The sequence below is a fragment of the Balaenoptera physalus genome (assembly GCF_965194825.1).
Source record: "Balaenoptera physalus genome assembly, chromosome: 6".
In the NCBI taxonomy this organism is placed as follows: domain Eukaryota; kingdom Metazoa; phylum Chordata; class Mammalia; order Artiodactyla; family Balaenopteridae; genus Balaenoptera; species Balaenoptera physalus.
Genome location: NC_138885.1, coordinates 39,238,097 through 39,265,559, shown reverse-complemented (window position 1 = coordinate 39,265,559; position 27,463 = coordinate 39,238,097). Strand labels below are relative to the sequence as shown.

Sequence of the window (27,463 nt, the reverse complement as noted above, 5' to 3'; positions counted from 1 at the left end):
TAATGAAGGTGACTACACTAAACAAGAGATTTTCCATGTAGACAAAATAGTCTTCTATTGGAAGAAGATGCCATCTAGGACTTTCATAGCTAGAGAAGAGAAGTCAATGCCCGACTTCAAAAGCCTCAAAGCACAGACAGACTCTCTTGTTAGGGGTTAATGCAGCTGGTGACTTTAAGTTGAAGCCAAAGCTCATTTACCATTCTGAAAATCCTAGGATCCTTAAGAATTACGCTAAATCTACTCTGCCTGTGCTCTATAAATGGGATGACAAAGCCTGGGTGAAAGCACATCTCTTGACAACATGGTTTATTGAATACTTTAAGTCCACTTTTGAGACTTGCTGCTCAGAAAAAAAGATTCCTTTCAAAATATTACTGTTCATTGACAAACTACCTGGTTACTCAAGAGCTCTGATGAAGATATACAATGAAATTAATGTTGTTTTTATGCCTACTAACGTAACATCCATTCTGCAGCCCATGGATCAAGGAGTCCTATCATGTAAGAAATACATTATAGCTGCTATAGGTCATGATTCCTTTGATGGATATGGGAAAAGTAAATTGAAAACCTTCTGGAAAGTATTCAATATTCTTGATGCCATTAAGAACATTCCTGATTCATGGGAAGAGGTCAAAATATCAACATTAACGGGAGTCTGAATTAGTTGATTCCAACCCTCATGAATGACTTTGAGGGGTTCAAGGCATCAGTGGAGGAAGTGACTGCAGAAGTGGTGGAGATAGCAAGAGAGCTAGAATTAGAAATGGAGCCTGAGGATGTGACTGAATTGCTACAATCTCATGATAAAACTTTAAAGAATGAAGAATTGCTTCTTATGGATGAGCAAAGAAAGTGGTTTCTTGAGATGGAATCTATTCCTGGTGAAGTTGCTGTGAAGACTGTTGAAATGACACCAAAGGATTTAGAATATTACATAAATTCAGTTGATAGAGCTGGGGCAGGGTTTGAGAGGACTGACTCCAATTTGAAAGAAGTTCTACTGTGAGTAAAATGCTTTCAAACAGCACTGCACACTACAGAGAAATCGTTTGTGAAAGAAAGAGTCAACTGATGTGGTAAACTTCCTTATTTTCTTATTTTCAGAAACTGCCCAGCCACCCCAACCTGTAGTAATCACCACCCTGAGCAGTCGGCAGTCATCAACATCAAGGCAAGACCCTCCACCAGCAAAAAGATTATGACCCACTGAAGGCTCAGATGATGGTCAGCATGTTTTAGCAATACAGTATTTTTGAATTAAGGTATGTACATTGTTTTGTTAGACATAATGTTATTGCACATTTAATAGACTACAGTAGAGTGTAAACATAAATTTATATGCAAGGGGAAACCAAAAAAAATCATGTGACTCTCTTTGTTGCCTTATTCTCTTTATTGAGATGTTCTGGAACCCAACCAGCAATATACTGTTTTCTTGGTTAAGGAGACTGTCAATGTCAGATTTCACCATAGTTTTGGTCCTAAGTCTCAAATTATAAAAGCTAGAGTACAGAGCCTGTGACAAGGTATAAGCCATCTGGACTGTCAAATTAACTGTTTTACCTAATGTTAATTAGAAGGATTGGTCAAAGGCCCACCACTCTCAACCTCTATTTTTCTCTTGGGAATTGAACTGATTTAAAGGAGTCACATGATGAGTCTTTCAACTCCTCATAAGCCGGAAGCAGCGATGTGCTTCTAACTATGACACCACCTCTTTCTCTTTCCTGCTAGGGGATTATTCTGGTTTGGGATGAGTAGGCTCACCTGCACTCAGTAGGGAGCCTAAAACCAGAAAGTGTTTCAAAAGCCTCTAGTCTAGGAGTGGCTAAGAATTCACCTAATGGGAATATCTTTTAACCTATGACTTAGGTCAGAACCTTCCTCTCTGAATGAAGTAGTCTAGAGACTTGGCTATTTTCTTCACAATATCTTTCGAGTCCATTCCCCATTTGATGTGTTTGGCCCACTGTGCTGCCTGTAATTCTCAGGATATCAGCAGAAAAGCTTTCTCACCAGTTACTCTAACACAGCGAGCCTTTTGATGGCACTGTCAGCTCTGGAGGGAGTATGAATAGGGTCAGCTGGCAAGGTTTTGCCTTGACTTGTACCTTTAATGCTTTCTGCATGCAACCAAATCCTTATAGGTGACAGTTTTTCAGTGTATTGAGATTCAACCCAGAGAGCGAGTAACTCCTTCAAGTTTAGAGGGCTCAGGCAGGACTTTAAAAATAGACCTTCTGAGGATGAAGCGATTTTCAGAATGGAAAGAAAGTCCCTCTACTTTCCTAGTACCCCCAAAGAGGGGAACACCATCCCTGACCTCCTAGAGCTTTTCCACTCCTGGGCACAATATCTGACATTTAGTGAATGCTTATCAAAGGTTTTTGAGTAAAAGAATATATGGGTTCTCAAATTTCAGGAGGGTCACACATCTAGATTATTCCTGCCCTGTTTGTTGTTATTTACTAACAAGGACTACAAAACACCTACTTCTTGCATTTCCCTTATTTATTCCTTAGTTCCCAAATGTTTTGATAAGTCTTTCAGAGCATTGTTTTAAAAGTATCTAACATTCCTGGTTTAGTATATCTTTTTCTAATTTATAATCCTAGTGGCAATACCTGAGCTTTCTCTAGAGGGCTTCCTGACTTCTCAGATGTGTTTCAATAAGATAAGCTATTATGAATGCATTGGTTCTCACTCTGTGCGAGGTATGGCACCTGGTATTTTGTATGTGTCAAGTAATTTAATCCCCAAGCCAGTCACTAGTATCTACAGAGCATCTACCAGAGGACAGATACAATTCCAAGGACTGAATATATAAAGGCAAATAGCAGAGACCTCAAGGCATTTATGTCTAACTCAGGGGAGACAGGCAGTAAACACGGAAACAAATCCTCCACATTCAGATAAAAAAATTGAGACTTAGTGAGGTTGCATCCTACCCAAGGGCATCAAAGTCATAAATATGGGATTCAGACCAAGTCTTCTGGACTTAGAAGGCCATGCTCATTCTGTTGTATCAGTTGTCTCTAGAGCAGGTGGCATGCAACTCTCCCTTAGTCATATTGGGCACGTCTATGCAGAGCCTCATGATAGACCCTGACAGAGGAAGACACCCAACTGCTGTCAAAGAGTTACTTGAACATCTTTCTCCTTGGAACAAGGGCACTTCTTAGCCTGACCTGGGCTGTTCTGCAATGCTGACCTGTAAGCTCTTTCATCTCTACCTTCCCAAGATGGCCAGCACGTAACTTCATCCATTGATGGGAGCCAATTAATGCATCAACACTTCATCATCTTAACTTTGAGGGAGTTCTTTTTTATTTTTCCACACAGAGAGATAAAAACCAAGCTGTTGGATAGACTTGACGGTTAAGCAAGATACACAGGTCAAGAAATGTCCAACTTCAGTAAGTCAGAGGTCCCAGGAATAGGTGAGAGAGTCTCCGCATGAATTTACAAGTAACAATTAGGTAAGGGATTGATATTGACACTACTGATTCAGTACAGGAAATAGATCCTGGGACAATAAATGCAGGCTATTTATTTTAATTTTTTTTGTCACAAGACATCACATCTAAGGGGGAAAAAGATCCTTAATGTAATTAGGAAGGAGGAAGAACTAAATTCTAATGACAATTAGTTACAATTAATGTAATTGGTGGGACAATTTCTCCAAGTGAGACACTTCAGAGAGCTTCCCTAAAACAAATACTGAGTTGTAAAGGTAGAAAGTAAAAACAAAACAAAACAAAACAACCCCAAAACCAAAGAAAGCTCAACACAGGCATCAGCTTGACCAAAAACTCTGCATTCTACAAAACGGACACCGGATGGCAGCACATAATAACAGCAACTTGGTAACTGCTTATCTGAAGAACGCTTGATGGAAAATGGCCCTTAAAATATTCGTTATCGTCATAGGAATCTGTTAGCTTGAACTCAGGTTTAACATATTCATCTGCTCTAACATCAAAGCTTTATATCTTACACTCACCTCTCCTATGCCTGCTTTGGTAATGACACGGTGGCAAACGAAAAAGTCAGAGGAAAATATAAGTGAGGTTACTTTGTAAATTTCAGACTCACTCTGGGCCGCCCGCCTCTGTTATCTGACTTGGGCACACTGGATTTGACTTGATTCTGTACCTCTGGTGGGGGTGAATGTGATTTACTCTAGTGTCCTTGACTGATTTACTGAAAAATCACTTAGACACTGTTTAAGTGTTCTGACTAGTTCTCAAACTGGTAGGTGAAGAACTTACTGCTTCTCTCTTATATTTTAAGCTTCTTGTAATTTGCCTCTGCTTAAAAAAAGGGTCAAAGAGACACTGATGTATAAATATATACATCTCTGCCACTATTGCAAGAAATGTAAAAGCTTTATATATTCAAAGGGTTACTTGAAGTTGGAAATTATAACAGAGCGTGTATTGGAAATCATGAAACTAAAGCAACCTTTTACAAATTAACTTCAGTATTCCATACTCTCCAAACCTTCCCTCCAGTCCTCACTATGGAACATTAAAAAGAGAGAAAGACAGATGAAGCCTGGAAGAATTTATTGGGATCTTGAGCAGAAAATGCTAAAAAAAAAAAAAAAAAAAAAAAAAGTTTACATTAGGAGGGTACTTTGGTATCACGTTCTACAGAAAGTCTATTCTGAGAAACAATTGTTTAAAAAGAAGAAAAAGCAAATAAAAACAAAGGTCTAATAGCCATGGGCTCTAGGATGAAAGTACACACTAGTAGACATAACATTGCACTACCTTTACTCGATTTCTTCCCAAATACCTCTCTGTCCATATTTTCACCCTCAAGTCCTTCTTCCCAAGTCCCTCTGAAAAGCAGAGCAGAGTGACAAGCCACATATGATAAGATGTACAGAGCCGCAAATGAGATGACGAAGGGGCAGGCTTGAAAGTTATAGAGGGAGAGATAAGGGTATGCAAATAGCTTACATGTTGTCAGGGGGCTTTTATAAATTAAAGTTGTTTTCAATTAAAGAATTGAAAACAACTCTTTGCTAAGGTCTCTGAGAGCTTCAGAGAAACCTGGGCTACTTAACTTTTGGGGATAGACGTACCAAAATGCAGGAATTTCTAAACTTTATCAGAAGAAGCATACTTTCAATGTTCACAAAGAAAAACTAAAGTTGAATGCTGAATGTCTGGGGCTTTCAACCCCGTCCATCTGTCTGGGGAGATTTCTAGAACTTCATTTCAAAACAAAGCTAAATTTATGGCCCTTTACAAATGTAAAATATAGCCAAGGAGTTCTCCTTCCTTCCACCCACTCTTGTTGTATTCAGAGATAGGTCAAACTTTTCTTAGAAAGAAAAAAATATATGAAAGAGGAAAGGAAGCTAAAGAAAAAGGAACAGGAGAAGGGAAGGAAAGAAAAATAAGAACACAAAATATGATGTGGATGACCTGTCATGTATTTATGAGTAGAAAACTTTATAGAGATTAATAAAATAGTAGTAAGTGACAACTGAAGCCCTTTGTACTGTTGATGGTATGAAATAAAAGAACAATTTTTGCTTCCTGGCCTCAAACATCTTCTAGCAAGAGGGAAAAGTCCAACCTACTTTAAACAGAGGACAGGGCTAAAACTCTGATACCAACTACACATGCAATAAGATTGAGAGAAGGAGAGCTTGATACAAGTGACCAAGTTTTTCCACTTGTTAAGATTGAAAGTGGTAATATAGCCTATTTTAGAGTATTATTTCAGAATTACTGGTAAAGCAATTATCCAAGTACTTGACAGAATAAGCATCTGTTACTATTGCAGTAACTCATTACAATTTATAAAAAGATATAAAGTTCCTTGATAAATGGGGAAAAGGCTATGGAAAGAAACTTTACATAAGAAATACAAATTATAGCAACTATGGTATACGATTTAATAGTTACTAAATTACCAATGATATGAAAACTACACAATTTTTCAAAGTTATGATTAAACTGACCATTTTGTTGTTAGTTACAAAAAACATACAGACTCCTTGGGCAAGCAGTATGTCAATACATAACGGTCATTTAAAAAAATGGTCTTGTGATTTAATTAAGTCCTCTAGGCTTAGAAATTCTCTTAAGAAAATATAAAAGAAAAATTGACAAGCAATAGTAGGTTTACTGCATTTATAACTATTTTAGTATAAAACTGTAATCAACTTAAAAATCTAATAAAAGAGGAACGTAGAAATGGCTTGGTGTATTACAGTCCCATCAACATTGTGGTGTATTATATGTTATTAAACATGCTGACTATATATACTACAATTTTCAATCTGTAACGTGTTTATAATAAAAAACTAAAGCAATCCTTAAAGCAACTAAAAATAGAGCTACCATATGATCCTGAAATCTCACCCCTGGGCATACATCCAGAGAAAACCATAATTTGAAAAGATACATGCACCCCAATGTTCACTGCAGCACTATTTACAAAAGCCAAGACAAGAAAGCAGCCTAAATGTCCATCAACAGATGAATGTATAAAGAATATGTGGTGTATATATATACATATATATATGTATATATATACACACACACACCCCTACATATACATACATATACATACATGTATACACACACACACACACACACACACACACACACACACACACAGTGGAATATTACTCAGCCATAAAAAAGAATGAAATAATGCCATTTGCTGCTGTTGCAAATGGGTGGACCGAGAGATTATCATACTAAGTGAAGTAAGCCAGACAGAGAAAGACAAATATCATGTGATATCACTCATATGTGGAATCTAAAAAAGGAAAAAAAAAAGAAAAGAAAAAAAAAGACACAAATGAACTTATTTCCAAAACAGAAAGAGACTCACAGATACAGAAAACAAACTTATGGTTACCAAAGGGAAAAGGGGGATGGATGGGAGGGATGAATTACGAGGCTGGGATTAATATATACATACTACTGTGTATAAAATAGATAACCAACAAGAACCTACTGTATAGCACAGGAAAATATACTCAATATTATGTAATAACCTATAAGGGAAAAGAATCTGAACAAGAATATATATATATATATATATATGTATATATATAGAACTGAATCGTTGTGCTGTAAACCTGAAACTTGCATGATATCATAAATCAACCATACTTCAATTAAAATTTTTTTAAAAATTCAAAAAAGAAAACAAATCCCACAAACAATAAAGAATAAAATTATGGAACAATATGGGTCAAATTTAAAGATTTCTGGTCACTAAGGACTTTCATCAGCAAGGTAAATAGATAGTGAGAGACTTGGAGGAGATATTTGCCAAGCCTAAAGTTGACAATGTATTACTACCTGGTGTACATTAGGAGTTCTCTCAAAAAAAAAAAAAGTGAGAAACTCAGTAGAAAATAGAGTTTATGCACAGGCGATTCTTGGAATGCAGAGCCTGACTGACTCTAAATAGGTGACGTGATGCTTAACTGAAACACCAGTCAGAAGAATAAAAATAAATGCAACACTAAAGTAATGTCCTATAGCCATCAACTTGCAAAACTGAAAGTTTGATAATGCTGCATGCTGATGAGATCATGGAGCGAGGCGATCCCTTCTGCATTGTGGAGAGAGTGTGAACCGATGCATTCATTCTGGAGAAGCCTTGGCAGTAGCACCCAATTCATTTATAACCGTGTGTACCTTACCACCAAGCAATCCTTTACTCCTGGGGGTATGCCCCAGAGAGAATTTCTCACAGGTCTGTAAGGAGACATATCGGTGTGGTTTGTTGCAATGTTGTTTGGGATGGAAGGAGTTAGGGACAATTTAGGTATCCACTCCTGGGAGACTGAGTAAGTAAAATTTGATGTGTGTTCACAACGGCAAAATGGGCAGCAGTTGGAAGAAACTAACTGGTTTTAAATATATAGATATAGATAGATATCCTAACATTGACTAACATTGAATGAAAGTAGTACGAACCAGAATGAGGCTTATAAACCAAAGGCTTATGCAATTTAGAACACATTCACTTACACACTGTTTTCCAGAATGCCACACATATAGCCATATAAATGTATGGAGAGACGATCTGATGAACACACATTCTACAGAGGATTGAAGTGAGGAATGGAGATGAAGAATAAAATAAAACCAACTAAGGGTCTTGCCCAGAATGATGATAATACAAGGCCACACACTGAAGAGGAAAATCAACTCAATTTGTACACCTGAGGTTAAAAACAAAGACAAAAACAAAAACAAAAATGGAAAACTAAAATTTATATAACTTTAAATGAAAAAGCTGCAAGAATGCATAACTGCATGCAAGCTGATTGAAATAACAATAAAACATAGTACAAAATAATATTTATATGAATTTAAACTAGAACACAGAAATGGTATGTAAGCTGATTAAAATAACAACAAATAAAACAAATACAAAATGGTATACACACTGGTTGAAACTACCTAAAAATGTATTCATGTGAGTCTGTTAGGGAAAAGGCCTGGTTGTGCTCCTCTACTTTTTCTTGACACCACTTTCTAGGAAAACATTTTACAGGGATGGTTTATGGATAGCTTATGGGCAAGGACATTGTACAAGACCACTGTGGTGGCACATCATCTTGTTTTCTTGGAATTCCTTTTAGCATCTCCTCCTCTTGCTTGCATGAGTCTGGAGGCTAAGACTGACCAAAGCTATCACCTCCTCTTTCCTGCCAAGCACCAGTGAAAGGTGAAGTGATAACTTAGACAAGTCCTTTTCTGTCCCTCTTTGGATTTTTTGTCCACATCGCTGGTAAGGTGAGAAAGGGTTTTGACTTATCTTGGGAAGGTTTATCATTGCACCTTTCACGAGCTGATATAACTGGGAGAAAAGTCTAGGGGAAAGTTGGCACTAGATTGGGTTAATCAAAGAATCCCTCCTGGGTCCTTTCAGAACCCAACACATTAAGTCAGGTTCTCCACTGGGGCCAGGACTAGATGAGTCTGAAAGCAGCATTGCATTTGATCTTGTCTCCTGTGCATTTCCCTCCTGCACCCTTCAAAGGAGGGTGGCTGCAGGGTTACTGCAGAGGAACGGACTAGGAGAGGGTTCAAGGCCCTGTTTGCTATCCGAGAATAAAACATAATATGGGCAGAAAATAGAGTTTGTTCTTTAAAATTGAAATAGTTATTTTAAGTAGTGGAATTATGGATGATCGTTTTCCCCAATTTTACTTCTTTTAAATAAATATATACTTACTCCATTATAGCAAACAATAGCATATTTCATTCTCTAGTGTTGGCCAGAGTTCCATTCTAGTAATGAATTGTATTATACAATTAATAAGTGTCCCATTGTGTAGCTAATTAGTAAATTTATCCTGTATGATTTTAACTGTTAATAATATAGTCATGAATAAATGTCTTTTCTCCCACTGTAAGCACTTTCTATATACCTTTGCAGCTTGCATATAACCTAGCACAAAGCTAAGTATATCATAAGACCTACATGAGAAATAGGGAAAATTCTAAAATGGAGATGATTATTTCTAAATATCCCATACATAAAAAACATGTAGTGTTTGTCTACCCTCCTATCAACCTTATTTTTTTCTCCAAGTTTTTTCTTGTTGTTGCCTAGGGAATCCTTATTACATTTTCTAATTTCTCTCACCTACTCTGTGTTGACCTCATCTCCAAGTGCAGCAACTTCCAACTTTTTATCTGACAGATTATTTTCCTTTTATTTTTTTCTCAAATGATTTTTATTTGAGCAACAAATGTATTTCAAATCCTCCATCCTTCAAAAAATTATGATCCCAATGTATTTTAGGGAGATTTTTATATACTGCGAAATGAGTCCTTTCATCCCCTAATCTGTTAATCCCAGAAATCAAGACACATTATCTTATTTCTTCACATATTTTTTAAGATTTCAAGTCTTAGGATGTCATGAAGCACTTCATTTATATATTCTGTGCAACAAAATAAAATGTAGTGCTTTGTTGGAAAACTATAATTATATTAAAAATACTGTTGATCTTAGTGATAGCAGAGAGGAATATTCTAGTCATGCACCATAGGGCCTACCTTTCCAAACAATAGCAGTGACACAACTGAGGAGATGGGGAACTGGCACAGTTATATAAAAGTGAATTAAAAAAAAACTTTTATTACCTTAGTTTCTTTCCTCCATCTGCAATTTTAGCTTTTTGAAGATAACCTTCTTTTTCAACCATCTGCAAGAAGAATGCATATATTAAAACTGTGACAAACTCCTATGCATTATTAGTTTGAATGAACCTGTGCTTTCCAACAGTCATTGCAGTGATGGAAGTTTCCAGTCACAGAACTTCAACAACAATGCATATATAGCTTATGGGAAGAGCCTTCAAGATCAGTCATTACAAGCTGTTAAATATCCAAAAGAAAGATAACAAAGAGTAATGTGAATGATTTGTTAGTGATACACCTTTACTTACTTTTCCTTCTGGGAATTGAAGTCACTTGCTTACAAAATTGATTAAAAATGGTAAAACAAAAACAAATTTAATGCCTTCCTTAATTTTACCAATCATCCTTGGAAAAGTTCTACCTTTTCACTCCTCATTTCCACTTCCTCATGTACCTGCTGATGCCAGTGAGTGAGAAAAATTCAACAGAACCAGGTAACTGGGCCGGTTAAACTGGAAGGGCATTTAAAACACTGACATTCCATGCATTTTGTTCAGTTAGAGATGCTGTAGCAGCATTATCTCATTATCTTCCTCCATGATGTGGGTTTGCTTCCTTTCCTATTTGTATTTATTGGCTTTCACTGCTAATACAGCTGCACATTCCTTAAAGGAGATTCAACCATTCCTTATCATTCCACAGAGGTTTTTGTGGAGTTCTAGGGTAAATAAATACACAATGCAAATTGTGATGTGGTGACTCCCAGCAAAGTCTATAATAGATGTTTTAATTTCTTAGTGCCCTATTTCTACCTTCCCCTGTCAGTCCTGCACCCCTCCCATCCCTAAATCTTACCTGTGTTCCATCTTTTCGATCTTGGTAAATTGCCAACAACCTTCACCCACACCCCCATGCTATATGCTGAAAGCTTTAAGGAGTCACCTACCTAATATCAAAGGACCACACTCCCTTAGTGCCACCCTACATGCTTTCCTCCTGACTGTAATACTTCACTTCCACCATATCTTCATCTCATCAATTCCCAGATATATTAAATCTACTTTAAAATGTAATATTTCTCTCTATTGTTAGAGAGTTCTTCCATGTTTCCTCTGCAATCTCTTTTTAGATGCCCTGTCCTGAATCTTCATTTTCATTCTGCCATTACCACTATCACAGGGCTTATTTGGTTGTACCTGCACCTGTGCTGTGACTCTTCCTTTCACACCTGTGTTCCCAGCACAGAGAGTACTTGCTGGCACCAATGATCACAATAATAAATATTGTTTGAACAAATGAGTGGATGAATGAATGGCTATTTAAATGTTTATTTAAATTTTTATAGGAAACTGGACAAGCAAAAATAACCTGTCTGCATTATGACAGGTTAAAGGAAGAGATATTTGGGTGTGAGTTGTTCCAAACCACTAAATTTCATCAGTTAAAGAACTGGCTATTTACAAGACTCACTCTGATATAGGTGAGATCTTTTCTGACTTGTTTATTATATTCCTAATACACAGCACAATACTTAGCTTTCAAAATACATTGGATGAAGACATCTCTTAATAAATAATGATGAAGATAATGATGATTTATGATAATCACAGCACAGTATTTTTCACATAGCTACATTTCCAGAGAATTTCTTTTCTTTCAGCATGTTCTCCACAAGCCTAGAAGAATCTGAGGAAGCTCTCTTAGATAACTTTTAGAATCATGATGTTCAGTGGTGCCTCTTCTGTACTTAGATATGTCTATTCATTTGCTTTTCCCACCTTTTGTCCTAATGTGTACTGTCTCTTCTTCTTAGTTCCAGGAAATCTTATTTGTCTACCCCCTAAAATCCGTATAATACATTTAGTATTTAAATCTGGGCATCACTAGTTTCTACAAATGTTTGGAAGAAAAATGTTGTTAAGAGCAATTAGCATCACAGAGGAGGTCCCTTTCTTTAGGAATGTATATTGAGAAATTTTGTTGTGTAACCATAGATAAAATTTACCGTTTTATTTAAGCTTTCTTATGATGAAAATAAGTTACCAAAAGCCTGAATCTATCTACCAAAAAGCTACAAAATCTCTCAACCCATGATAAAAACTGATGCATACATTCTCAGCTAAGAATATTGCCTTTTTCCCCATAAAAATATTCACTGAAAGACCACTAGGTGGATATTTAGTACCCAGAGATGTATTATTGATGACTATTTCTTTAAAAAGAGAAGGGAAATGTGAAAGTAGAAACCTAACACTCTTGCAGGGGAAATCAACATAAGCTAGCTTGAATTATATACCTTAAAATTCTCTCTCCTTGAATATATAAGTAAAGTTTCTCTATATGCTGGGCCTTTTCAGGATACCTGAGATTGAGGCCAGGGGCTGGATTTCTCATGTTAGGATTCTATAAATGGACATCATTGCCATCAAACAGGCTGAACCAATTTTCACGGCCTTTGGTCAATGCAACAGAGTTTCCAGGCATGTCCATACAGAGGTCCAGAAAAAGGAAAGAGGAAGAGGTAAATAGCAGGTTAGGTATCTTCTTTTATATTATCTTTCAAAGTCCAAGTTGCCTTCCTGGTCATTTGAAGAAGCTAATAATCCTTCTACTGTGTACTTTTACCTATTATATTTATTTCTACAGTGCATATTTTTATTTATCTATGTATTGGCATACACATTTCTACATGTAATTATATACATGTGCAACCATCATGCACTATTCCCACTTCTGTGATCAGGTGTTAATTGCTTTCCATTGTTTCTTTCATACTTGCTGTACAACCATTCATTCTTCCAACACATTTTTAAATAGTAACATCCTCTTCCCCTAAATTCAAGCTGCTCTGCTCACAATGGGGCTGCAAAGACTAATAGGACAACCTTAATCTTACTGAGGCTTATATCCTCGTGAGCTCACATTTCAAGATACTCCTGTTTCTCTTTCTGGGGGACTGGATACCATACTCCCCTCCAGTTATCTCAGAGACTAAGGCCAACTTTTGCCCTGAAATAGAAAACTCCAATCAGGCTTCCTACACTGAAAGCACTGCATTATTTTAAGTCCCATGCTGGGAAGCAAAGTTTCCATGAGGTACATTTAATTACTTTATTATTCCTTGTCATCATACTTTGAAATACCTCACCATGTTCCAGGCACTAGGAATCAGTCATTCCAGGAGGCTCATAGGAGCAGAAAGAAGTATTAGGGCAAGCAGAAGATTGCTATGTATTTTGTATGTGGGTTTATATATGGTACCATAGTAATTATTCTAATTACTTATTCCTCTTTTATGTTAATCACATGGTTTGAAGGGACAGTAATCTATAAATTACAGTTGAGTATACTGGTCATCTAGGACCTAGATGGTCTTGCCTCTAGTAATTTACAAAACTGTGTATAGCTTTAGGCCTACGTTTAGGATACTATATACCAAGTTCCAGGCCAACTTGAAGTTCTTTAAAGTAGTAGCACTCCCTAAACAAAGTATACTTAAGAACTGTCAACCAATCTTTAGATGCTGAATCTGGCTTCTTGAGCTATTTGTCCAATATTCCTTAGAAGCCCTATTTAATGTTAAGTGGCAGGAAAGATCAGCAATTCGTCCAGATTGGATGCCAGCCAGTCTGCTAGCATTGAGGAAGCACTCGGCAGACACAACTGTGCTGAGATACAGATGAAAAGAATGAATGGCAGTGGGATATCCAGATAGCACCTGTTTATCAACCTAAGTTGGAAGCGAGAGGCAAGGCAAGAGAGCAGATGACAACCTTTGATTAATGCTAACAATCATGGCAGAAAGACCGGCCTGTAACCGTTAAGTACAGACACTGCAATTTTTTTTTTATATGAAGGCTTCACGTAGTTCTCAGATAAAAGAACTGAATTGAAAACAATAGGTTTTCATCTACACCAGTCCACCAAAAGAATTCTGTCAAAATACATGTTTATAAATGGAAATAAACTGAATCTAAAACTTTCACCAGATTTTCATGAGAGGGTATTGGCTCTTTTTTTTTTTTTTTAACATCTTTATTGGAGTATAATTGCTTTACAATGGTGTGTTAAGTTTCTGCTTTATAACAAAGTGAATCAGTTATACATATACATATGTTCCCATATCTCTTCCCTCTTACGTCTCCCTCCCTCCCACCCTCCCTATCCCACCCCTCTAGGTGGTCACAAAGCACCAAGCTGATCTCCCTGTGCTATTCGGCTGCTTCCCACTAGCTATCTATTTTACATTTGGTAGTTGTATATATGTCCATGCCACTCTCTCACCCTGTCACATCTTACCCCTCCCCCTCCCCATATCCTCAAGTCCATTCTCTAGTAGGTCTGTGTCTTTATTCCCATCTTGCCACTAGGTTCTTCATGACCTTTTTTTTTTTTTTTTCCTTAGATTAATACCAGAACGACACACCCTTTGGGCTGCTGATGTATGTTAAGTGGTTGCTCTTTTCTCCTTTGTTCTGATTCCTGTGTTCACTGGCAATCCTCTGACTCCTAATTTAGCTTCCTCGGTCCTCTCACAAATAGTCAGAATGTGGGTGACAAACAGCATCAGTATATTTGCCATTATAAATTAACAAATCAGAATTATAATTTATACAGCTGACTCTTACAAATTTGGTTACTGTGAGGTAATCCTAGGGATCATCATCTCTGTAAACACTGATAACACTGATACATATAATTTTTCAAGATCCACAAAACTGAGACAGGCCCCAGACCTGAACTGGAGAGAGCCCTCCGAAGTAGATAGCACCACCCTGTGAAAGTTTCTGTATGACTGACTGGCCTCCTAGGAGAATTTTGTATCAATTCTGTATAACTACAAACATGCACTAATATTATTTTGCATTTAATTATTTTCCTATTTAATAATTAGGCACTTGCTATATTTTTTTCTGAACTTTTAATAGATCGCAGTACTTTGCTGATTATCTGTTTGTTTAGATAATTTCTATTATAAAGCACAGAAGGAGGACATATCTGGTTATATCATTTTACCCCCAAATGAGGCTTCTCTTCCTTCTTAAATCTCTTCTTAACTTTTCCACCACCCACAGAAATAGAAATTTCTGTGTCTTCTTTCCATTGGCTTCTTAAAAATTATTTTTTAAGTTTCTATTTTTAAAATAAAAATTATATATATTTAAGGTGTACAATATGATGTTTTGACCTACATATACATAGTGAAATGATTCCTATAGTCAAGCTACTTAATATATACATTTCCTCATATAGTTACCTTTTTATTTATTTAATAAATTTATTTATTTTTGGCTGCATTGGGTCTTCATTGCTGCATGCAGGCTTTCTCTAGTTGCGCCGAGCTGGGGCTACTCTTTGCTGTGGTGCGCGGGCTTCTCAGTGTGGTGGCCTCTCCTGTTGTGTAGCATGGGCTCTAGGCACGGGCTTCAGTAGTTGTGGTACTCGGGCTCAATAGTTGTGGCTCGCGGGCTCTAGAGCACAGGCTCAGCAGTTGTGGTGCACGGGCTTAGTTGCTCCACGGCATGTGGGACCTTCCCGGACCAGGGCTCAAACCCGTGTCCCCTGCATTGGCAGGCAGATTCTTAACCACTGTGCCACCTGGGAAGCCCCAAAATTTAAGTCTTTTTTTGTGGTGAAAGCATGTGAGGTCTACTCTTGTAGCAAATTTCCAGTGTACAACAGTCTTATTAACCAATATAATCACCATGCTGTATAGTTGATCTCTAGAACTTAGTCATCCTACATAACTCCATTGGCTTTCCTTCTCTTGCCCCACTTCCCTCTTTGGGACTCATTGCTTACATTTTTCTTCTCAGTTTCCAATTATTTCTGTACTGGCTCTAGCTTTCTTGCTATATCAGATCTGCTGACCATGTGTGTGGACTTGCAGTAGAACAGAAACAAAAACAAGGAAAAAAAATCACCTTCAAAATGCAGCTTATCTGTACACCATATAAAGTACTAAGTACATAAAAAATGTAAATGCTTAATTTTAGGACTATCTTACATATAGCTGGAGAATGAACTATGATGCATTTAGAGAGGTGAAATATAATATTTCTGCCTAATGTAGATACATAATTTACTGTGTGCAGACTTTAAAAAAGTGGTAAAACAAAATTCTCAAGTTGGATACAATAATTACACGAAAAGGAGAATAGAAGAAAGGCAAAGAAAAACGATGCTGTGTCATACATGAGTGATGCCTGTAAAGGAGTAATAAAGCATTCTCAAAGAAGTTCTGGAGAAGCTGGTCTTGACTTCAGGTCTCAAAGTTAGGCATGGTTTGCTCATTGTAAATTATTTATACCCTGCAGTGTGTATGTTGCACAATGCTTTCACGGGTATTCTCCCTCTCTTACTCTCAGGATAAGAGAATATGTTGTGCTTTGGGGTTCTGCTGAATGTCTTAAACTGTTTTTCAAATGTTGGGTTTGGCAAAGTACATATAATGTTTTGCCAAGTGAATTTCCCCATCATTTTAAACCCCTGTGTATTTCAAGAGAAATTTTACCCACATGTCTCTGATTTATTTACCCTTAACTCATCAAAATATCATCTTGAATAAGCTACATTTTGATGTTTAAGAACCCCCATAGCCTTTTCCTGAGCCTTTCATCTTGTAACCAGTGTGTTTCATTTGGTCACCACCAAAATATCCAGGTTCTAATTGGGAAACAGGCTGATGAGGGAACCTCTTTTTGTCTTAAGAATTTCAGTCTTCTGGAGGCTTTTCCTGTGTGTCACATCTCCTTTCTCCTCCTTTATTTCTCTCTTCTTCCCTGACTTCTATTTCTTTGTTTCCTTGATTTAAATATGTTGTTCTTTCCTTGCCCGTCATTGGAATTCAGTGAGAATGGCCTTCCTGGTTACTGCCTGGGCAATTTATTAGCCTAATTCAATTGTTTTGTTATAACCTAATTTTGGTCAAGGCAGTAGGGAAGAAAGGATTGCTCAATGTTAACAACCTTTTTTGTTGTTGTGTGTGTTTGTTCTTCTTCTCTACTCTACAGTTAAATGAATTTCAAATGTAGGCCTGGATGGGAGAAGTCATGGTAACCTGCTTCTGTGTTTTAATGGCTTCTGAACTCCTTACCATCACCTCAAGGCCCATCAACATCTGAGCACTGCCTCACTCTGCCCACACTTCCAGACTTATTTCCCTGTTCTAGCCAGTGTGGCATTCTTGCAGTTTTCCCAATGTACCCACTTTGTTCTGACTTCCAGACCTTTGCACCTGATGTTCCTTCAGTTTGCATCATTCTTCCAGTAATTTGCTTGACAAACTCTAGTCACCCTACAAATCTCAATTTAAACGGCCCTTTCAAAGAGTGCTTTTATGACTACTTAATCCAAGGTGGGCTCTCCCTCTTTCATAGAAACTTGTTTGTCTGCTGTCATAGCATGTTGTGCAATTTGCATGCAGAGAATTATGCCTTTCTTTACTCGTTTAATACTTTTCTTCACCCCTAGACTGACAGTCCCTCCAAAAAAGGACATGACTATTTAGCATATCATTGCATACCCTAAACCCAGCCCGGTGCCCAGCACAGGGATGGCCTCAACAAACATTGGAATTAACACACTCCTACAAAACACTGTAAAAACTATACTCCAATAAAATTTTTTTAAAAAATAAAAAACACACTCCTGCTGTTTGAGTAAAGGAAGGGTACATAAAGCAATGAAAACTTGGAGACGGTGTGTATTACTGTTATTAAATTATATAACATTATTAACATACTGCCAGCTTGAAGATCTGGGAGGAAGTTTTTTTCAGAAAACCTAATTTTATCTTGACAAAGTAGAATTTTGAAAGACTGAAGAGATTTTGAAAATTTTTTGCAATTTGAGGAAAGCACAGCCTGATCAATAGAACTATTCCCCCAAAGGGGCTGTCCTTTGTGTTAAAATAAGAAAACACTGTATGCTCACAATGTCTTTCATCCTTAAAGCCCTCACAAGTATTAATTAATCCACAAAATGATATCTGGCTCCAAAAGGTAGAATCTGTGACTTAAGGTTTATCTGCAAAAGCCTGCTTTGTCCCCAAGCCATGGCAACTTCCTGAGCTCTGGCCTCCAAATCCTTCTAGCTCAGGAGGTAGCAGATGATTCTCTAAAACCTGCCACAGGCTTTTGACTCCTGCAGGGTTATCCGTAGACATGTCTTAAACTCTTTTGATAAACATAAAGATGATAAAGATTTAACATGCTATAAACAGGATTATTTTTCTTGAACATTTCTTTAGGGGGAAAAGGGAAAATGCCCGGAAAATAATTAGGTCTCATGAAGAGTTATAATATGAAATACACAAGATCACGAAACAAACACATATTAGTATATTTGACATTTCATGTTTAAAATCTTTGCCGCATTACAGAACTGGTTAAGCAACAACACGGCTTCTCAGAAAATAATATAGTCTCATGCATTGATAGCATATGGATTTGCACACCAAGTGGCATAAATGACTTCAGGTGTCAGTGAACTGGGTAGTTTCTGCCCTAAGATTTCAGACTCCAAATAGGAATATATTTTTGTCAGTATTCAAAAGAAATGCATTATGTTTCTGTTTAACCATGTTGATCACAACCTACTTTATTAAAGGGGAAGTTGAGAGGTAAAGCATGGTTACCAAAGGGTGACAGCATCTATGGGAGCATCCACCATGGCAGACTCCGCTGTCATAAAGTGAATTACTTTTCTCCAAAGGGAGTGCATCGAATAGGATACTTTTGCCAGTTGTGCTTAAAGCCAAAGCCTCCCATGATTGCTGGATACTGTTCAAGGAAGTTCTAAATATAGGAGATAAAGGAAATGGGATTTATAGCAGAAAATGTGGGATATAAATAAGCTTAAAGATCCATATAGTAAAAATAATGAGTAATAACATCAACTTAAAGGATTTTACTATTTTCTAAAGTGTTTTGGTGTATATCATTTTATGTATGGTAGTTGATCCTGGTAGGTACTGGCAAGGGAAACTACTGCAAGAACCTATGGATGATTCCAGAAACAACACCGAGGCAGGCATGAGGGAAAGAAAAAGAGATGTAGAGATGAAGGAACATGTCAGATTTGTGGAAAAAATATGTGAATCTAGGTTAAAAATAATTATACAGTTATATTAGTCAAATATAAAGATAGCTTTATAGGTTCTGGAAAATAATTCAAGTCTTGATGTAAACAGTAACGGATAATTAAAAATTAATCAGAGGGACTTCCTGGTGGCACAGTGGCTAAGAATCCGCCTGCCAATGCAGGGAACACGGGTTCGAGCCCTGGTCCAGGAAGATCCCACATGCCGTGGAGCAACTAAGCCCGGGGGCCACTACTACTGAGCCTGCGTGCCACAACTAGTGAAGCCCGTGCTCCTAGAGCCCGTGCTCTGCAACAAGAGAAGCCACCGCAATGAGAAGCCTGTGCACTGCAACGAAGAGTAGCCCCCGCTTGCTGCAACCAGTGAAAGCCTGCAGGCAGCAATGAAGACCCAACGCAGCCAAAAATAAATTAATAAGTAAATGAAATTTTTAAAAAAATTAATCAGAATTTGTTGTTTGAGGGAATTGGTGGTTATTTTGGCATTGTCTACCATAATGAAGTAATTCATAAGTAAGACTTGTGGGGGAAAGATAATCATTTCTGTCTTTAAAGTAACATCAAATAAGCAATTTAATTCAAGTAGAGATTGATGAATAAAAGTTGAACATAACCTCTGTTCACAAGACAGAGCAAGATAAACAAGTACTCAAAGAGAGGGTCCAGGGAAACCCAACTCAGGAATAGGAAGTAAATTGGTTGGTAGTTCCAGTAGAGTTTAGAGACAGAGACAGAGAGAGAGAGAGTGTGTGTGCTTGTGTAGACAGAGAGAGTAACAGAGAGAGAGGGATGCAGAGAAAGAGATTTAGAGAGACTGCAAACTGAAGAGGTCAACAAATTACTGTTTTTTTTTCCTTCTATCAGCAGTACTTCCCAATGTCACTTTTACAAGGTTATCTGACCTAGAATAGAGTATTGAGCACATAGATATATCTTCTTTTAGTTAAACCATCCATAATTTGAGATATTTAAAATGAGTTTCATTTATTGAGAATTGAGGCTACAGAGTCAAAACATAATTATAGGCCAGCAAACCAACAAATAACCTTAAAGGTAGGAAGTTAAATTGACAAAACTATTTCTGAATATTCTAATTTTTTAAATATTAGCCTATGCTTGATGTATAGGCATAGCACAAATATACCATTAGTTATTGATTAAATTTAAGTAAGGACCATAATTTTAATTTTTAAAATTCATTATTAATATATATTTCATGTAAAAATTTTGAGACACTTTAAGGCATTTTTCAAATACAATCCACATATATTTGTACATGTAAAATTATATATAATTGCATATATATTTATATTACGTACACACACGCTCATATAGCTTCATTTTCAGTCTAACTTTTGCCATGTTTCATCAAACACTTCAGAGAAACATTTGCACGTGCTATATTTAAAATAGAGCACTTTATATGTACTTTATATGTTCTGTAAGGCAAATTTATAGAAAAGAAACACAATTACTTTCTATTCACTGTACAGCTGTACTATGCCAGGCCTTCTATGAAGTTTTAATAATAAAACAGTAAGTGAAGCATAGCTCTCCCCTCAAATACCTTATAGTGCAGTAAGAGACATGTAAAAGGAAACAGGCAATTTTAGTGTGATTAGAGATAGAGGCAATTTAGAGACAGAGGCAAGGCCAAGCTGCTATAGGAAGGTAGAATAAAGAAGGGCTACCTGATTCAAAGTTGAGGAAGCAAAGAAATACTTTCCAGGGAAAATGGTCTCTAAGTTGAAACCTAAGTGATTAATTTTGAAAACAAGATATTGTTATATCTAATTAAATTTTAAAATGTCTTTCACTATGAATAGCAGTCATATATTTATTAATCTCCAAAATCAACAATATTGTTTTAATAAATCTTTAATATCTTATCATTAAATCAATTGACAAACATGTCTTTTCTGAACAAACCCTAGTCCCAGAAGCAATGTAAGGGGAAGTATGATATAATAAAGAAAATACAAGTCATGACCCCTAACTTCAAAGCATTTATAGTCTAGCCATGGTACAAGTCTATTACCCATGAAATAAGAGAGAACAACACAAAAGAGTGCTGAGATGAAGGAACTATAATTGTTACAGAAAATCCAAACTCCTTCAGGGTGAGAACCATGTCTTAATCATGTTACTATTGCTGGCTTGAGGTTGTGTATTTGGCAGTAGATAATAAATAAGGTAAATCAGAGCAGTGAGAGAAGTCTATAGACTTGATGTTGTAGAATATAGGAAGCTGTTGAAAGTTCTGACAAGGAGAATGAAATAATGAAGGTACTGTTTAAAGAAGGTTGGTGTGGAAGGTTGTACAGTAGCACAGGATCAGTGGGAGAGGCATGGTGGGATACAGTGGGGTGAGACCAGAAGCATTTGAAGGCCTCAGAAAGGGTGTGCCTGTACACAGGGAGAAAAAAATGAGGCCACCACATCCACTGTAAAGAAACCACCTCAGAAAATGTTGACATGTGAAGGGTCATAGAGAAAATAAAGGATCCAAAGAAAATGTGTTCTCAGCCTAGATAAACGTTTGCTACTAATAGAAATGGGATAGATTGGGAGTTTGGGACTGACATGTACACACTACTATATTTAAAATAGATAACCAACAAGGACCTACTGTATAGCACAGGGAACTCTGCTCAGTATTCTGTAATAACCTAAATGGGAAAATAATTTGAAAAAGAATAGATACATGTATATGTATAATTGAATCACTTTGCTGTACACCTGAAACTAACACAACATTGTTAATCAACTATACTCCAATATAAAATGAAAATTTAAATAAATAAATAAAATTTTTAAAAAAGTCTTCTCTATTAAAAAGAGCTAACTTTTTTTGTTTTTTGTTTTTAACAGCTATTAAAAAAATAGAGATGGGGGTCAATGGAAATAGGAATAAATTTGGGAAGATGGTGATGGTGTGTTCAACTTGGGATATTTCATTTCAAGGATGACACCAAGATGCGCTAAGAACAAATGACTAAGTAGCACTTCAAGATATATGATGAGATAATGAAGAGAAAGTACATAAGTATAGATCTGTGTACTATGAGCTTGGAAATTTAAAACAATGTCATTAACTATTTCATCTGTGCACTCATTTAACACACATTTACTGAGATTTTACTATGTTCTAGCAATTGTTATAATCATGGGAATAGTTATAAACATAAGAGACAATAACCCTGCTCTCACAGAACTTTCTAAGGAGATGACAAACAAATAAAAAGAAACTGCAGAGTATATCACATGGTGGCAAGTTCTATGGAGAAAATTAAATTAGGGTAAGAGAAAAGAAGTGTGGACAGAAATGGTGGGTTTTTAAATTTGTTCATTTGTGTTTAGGGGACACTAGAGAAGAGCTATCTTAAAAGGTGATATTTGAACAGAGATGCAAAGAAAAGGAACAAATGAGCCCTAAAAATTTCTGGGCGTCAAATGAACTATTTTGTATCAGGCAGAGGAAAGAAGAGGAGAAACGGCCCTTTGGAAAAAGTAAGGAGGTCATTTTGGCTGGAGCAGAATAAGCCAGACTCTCGTCTTCTCAGTTTGCATGCATTGAAGGAGCAAGCCACCACGCTGGAAAAGCCCAAGTGGCAAGGAAGTAAGAGCAGCCTCTGGCCAAAAGCCCTGAAGGAACTAAATCCTGCCAGCAACCATGTACCTGGGCTTGAAAACAGATCTTTCCCCAGTCAAGCCTTCAGATGTGACCCCAATTTTGGCTTAAACCTTGAGTGCAAACTTTTGGAAGGCTCTGAGCCACAGGACCCTGCTAGGTTATGCCCAGATTCCCTACCCACAGAAACATGAGAGAATAATATGTGCTGTTCCAAGTTGCTGAGTTCTGAGGTAATTTATTTTGTAGCAGTAGATAAATAATACAGTATTGAAGTGAAATAATCACTTACCAATTGTTCCAGTGGAGGAATGACATCTTTCAAGACATGCTGTGAATGATTCCTTCTGTGCCGGGATACCTGAAAAAATAGTGACATTTGATACTATTATATTATTTTTCTTTTAAAAAAAAACTTTAAATGATTTAAAAGAGTGTAATTTAATAAAAGTGCACATGAAAATAACCATATTCAGATTCATTCAAAAAGGTGAATAAAGTAGATTTAAATGGGAAGTAAATGTTTTGGACATTAATTTGAGTAAGATGTGTACTCAAAGATGGCTGGCTGCAACAATATCTCATATTGCATGTGGTCTTCTTACTGTGTGACCTTGACACCCCTCCTATCAAATGGTGGGGTCTATGTTCTTTCATTTCAAACTTGGGCAGACCTTTATACCTGCTTTAACCAAAACATATGGCAGAAGTAATACTATATGGATACTCCAAATATTAGAGCATAAAAATATCACGCACTACCCCCTTGCTCTCTTGGAATACTCCCAGCTCATTTTCTTCCACAGACACAGGGCTCTCTCTGCTCCTGCCTGCATGTTCTCTCTGTTGTTGGAGCCTGGAGCCCTGCTCTCTGGGCACAGGAGGTGTCCGCTCCCTTGCCTGCTGAGACCTATGGAAAGGGGCTTCCGGGGCCAGATCCCTTTTTCCAGAGGAAAAGCAGAGATCTGAGTTTACTTTTGTTTTTTCCATTTCGGGTGTACCCTTGGGGACAGGTGGGGAGGAAAGGTGAAGGCTCTGGGTGATGCTATGATGTGGCACTGGCTATTGAGTAATAAATTTGCTATGGATTGTAAAAAAAAAAAAAAAAAGTTACCAAATCATCCCATACAGAGAGACCACAGGGAGAGACCTCGTAAGTTTTCTAGATGACAGAGTAGCTGAGGTTCCAGCAGACAGCCAGTATCAACCACCAATCACGTGAGTATAAAGATATCCTGATGATTCCTTCTTCCAGCCATTGAACCACCCCCAGCTTTCAAGTCTTCCCAGCAGAGACCTCAAACACTGTAGGAGAAATAAGGCGTTCCTGTTGTGCCTTATCTGAATTTTTGACCAGATTCCATAAGCATAAAAAAAATCATTGTTTTACACCTCTATGTTTCAGTGTGATCTGCAATGCTGTAGTAATAACTGGAACAAAATATTTAATATTGAAACACTTTGTGTTTATGCTATGTTAGGAACTCAGCTTTTTCGGAGTTAATGTGCTATTAATTTCCCTGTCTTCTACTATTATCCAGATATATATAAATATATAATAATCACACAATAAGTGCTTTTGGAACAAATTTGTTTTAAATGCCTTATTGTTCTTTCTCCTGAAGAAGCGTCATAGACAGATTCTATAATTTAAAAAAAAAAGGAGGAATTTATAATTAAAAATCATTATCTTGAAAATTTAAGTAGAAGCTCTCATTAAGAGCACTATTTCACTAAACAGGAATTTTCCAGTACTTTGAATGAAGGAGAGAGTGGAAAGGGTTGGGACAAAGCAGTAGGAAGAAAAAGGAAGAGACAGAGGCAGAGACCGAGAGAGACAAAGAGAGAGAAAGACGTGAGTGCGAGGAATCTTTAAATAAAGCAGGCTCAAGTACCATGTCTAGAAAAGAACTTTGGATGTCTTTGACTCTGCTTACCAGCACATGCAAAAGACTGAGGGGATTAGATCAATGTCTACTAAGATTTTGAGGGAACTGTATTCCCAAAGACACCAAAAACCTGGCCTAAAAACCCTGTGATTCTATTCAATCCCTGAATCCCATATTTGCTCCACAAAAACTGAATTATGAAGGCAGTACAACCTTCAAGGAAGCCATTCTCTTCAATGCCCACTTCAGATGTGGCCCAAGAAGGATAATGGGGAAGGAAGAGACTCCAGAAAGCAGAGCCAGAAACCCGGGAGAACAATGGATATGGGAAATTCTCCCAGAATGAAGAGCCAGAAACTGTCTCTACTGCCAGGACAGGGTCTCACAGGACCTGCCCAGCAGGATTACAATCATCACTTTGGTCCAGAGACTGTTGGTCATTTACCATTCTTTCCTTTACAAATGAGAGGATTTTTGTTTGTTTGTTTGTTTGTTTATTTCCAGGTATCAAGTTCTTGCTCCACCATTGTCTATTGGATATGATGGGGAAAGCAGGACAGAGAGCTTATTTTTCAAGTTCTAAATTCTTAACACCCTGGAGAAAATTGGGGCCTGATGGAGAAAGCTACTTATCACCAGAGATTCTGGAACTGGAGCTTGAGGCAGTAACTGGATAGGACTTTTGGTTGTCTCCTTTGAGGAGGTGTATGGGTGTATTTCTAAGTGTTGGAAGACAGGTGCAAATTGATATATGGGAGGAAGGAAGAGCCTGGTGGTCACTCACCGAATTCTGTGCTCTCTTTCCTGGGCACATCTCCAGACTGCACTTCTCAGCCTGCCTTACAGTTAAGAGTGGCCACGTGCCTATTTCAGACCAAAGGCAAATGAGCAGAAACAATGAGAACCACTCCCCCTCCAAGGCTATTAACCAGTGAGTGCTCCCCCCGCAATGTTCTCTTTCCTAGTATACTGGCTGGGAGTAAACATTAACCGAGGCCTTATGGGAGGACAAAGATGCAAGTTGGGGGCCCTGAATCACCATGTCAAGAAAAGCCAAGCACAGGCCAGGAAAACTCACTTTGTTTTATTTAGTAAACTTTTTATTTTGGAATAATTTTATACTTAGAGAAAAGTTGCAGTGAGGACAGAGAATTCAGGTAGAAAATTTCCTTCGAACTTCTATATAGCGAGAAATAAACTATTTCGTGGAGCCATCATGTATTTTAGAGAATTTTATAGGTGTTAACATTACCATAATTAAGATAACCATAGTTGACACTCAATCAACGTTGAAATGAAAGGTCTTTTGCATAAGAAAGCTGTGAACAGAATAATAGTTAATGGGAGAAATCCTAGCAACCAAAACTTCATACCTGTTATTCATTGATATTTCAGCTTCTCAGCAGGGGGAGAATATACATATATTTGGTATTTAAGCCTCTTAAGGAACTAGAATTTGTTTTATATTGCTATGCATTTAGAATTTACTACTCTCAACTATTACTCATTATACTAAGATTTATAATCTTCAGTGAAAATTTAGTATACATGTCATATTCAGCTTACAAAGGTCAGAGAATTCTGGGATAGAGGGAGTTTTCTTGTTCCATTTTCTTGCTGGATTATAGTCTTGGCGTAAAAGTCATTCTTTTGGCATGTAAAGTACCTCAAGCTTGAAATATTAGAGAAAGCAGTAGTACGTAAATGTCTCCACGATACCAATGAATAGGCACCTGGGCATTCACTTGTGTCAGTTTTACCATTTCTTCTATGGCCAAGTCCATGCCATCTTTTGTCCTATCACTACTGGATTTTAATGGGCATAGTGGTCCACAATCCTCTAAATATTCCCTTCTAGTCACCTACAGAAAGCTTTCTTATAAGGCAATGATTCAAAATGTGTTGTGTACATACTGCCAGGGGTACAAGAGATTATTTTAGCTGATGAATGTTTCAATTTTAATTATTATTTACATAATCTTAAGGTTTAGTAGAAAAATTTATCACATCAGAGCCATTTATTAGTGACATGAATACATTTTCCATTAATATAAAGTTATTTAAGTATATGAAATGTGGGGGAAAAAAAGCACAAACACAATAAGTGAATGACTGAAGTTTGGGAAACAAATTTTAATGGGAAGAAATGGAATCAGAAATGACCAGTTACTGAGCGCATACCACTCTTGAAGGAAACCATTGGTTCCATTGTATAAACAAGAATTCAACTTGAGAAATGATACAACAATAATACTGCCTGCTAACATTTACTGAGTGCCTATTAGTTGCCAGGCACTGTTCTAAGTGTTTTGCATGTACTGAAATATTTAATTATCACCCAAACATTAAGAGATCAATAACATATATTTCATAAAGGTAGAAACACAGACACATACCTTTAAAGTAACTTTGAAAATCCACAGCTAGTGAAAGCATGGGTGATGTTTTAACGTGGATCTAAGCCCTCAGCTATTGCACTTTATTGTTTTTCCAGAAATATAAATGTATATGTATAAAGACAGTCACTAAATTCTTGGGGAACTGCAGAGATCCCCTGTGTGCATAAGTGGATATTCCTAAGGTAGAAATTTGAAGAGAGCCAAACTTACAAATTTGTACACATTTATGCAGGAAGCTAGAAATCAGATTTCAAATCTGTTATGAATCATCTTACTATTCCTTTAGGGGAAGTA

General features: G+C 37.0%; 1 protein-coding gene across 3 annotated transcripts in view; it reads right to left on the bottom strand.

The window, feature by feature from the left end:
• Positions 1-27,463, bottom strand: part of ARHGAP15 (Rho GTPase activating protein 15) — a 618,973-nt gene that overhangs the window by 511,766 nt on the left and 79,744 nt on the right. For 2 of the 3 annotated variants that reach the window (XM_082465102.1, XM_082465104.1), the window contains 2 exons: positions 23,174-23,242; positions 10,152-10,213 (listed from right to left, as the gene is read on the bottom strand). In XM_082465102.1, the coding sequence (XP_082321228.1) occupies positions 10,152-10,213; positions 23,174-23,242 (131 nt within the window). The remainder of the gene's footprint in view (positions 1-10,151; positions 10,214-23,173; positions 23,243-27,463) is intronic. The other variant, XM_082465103.1, reaches the window with a different exon arrangement.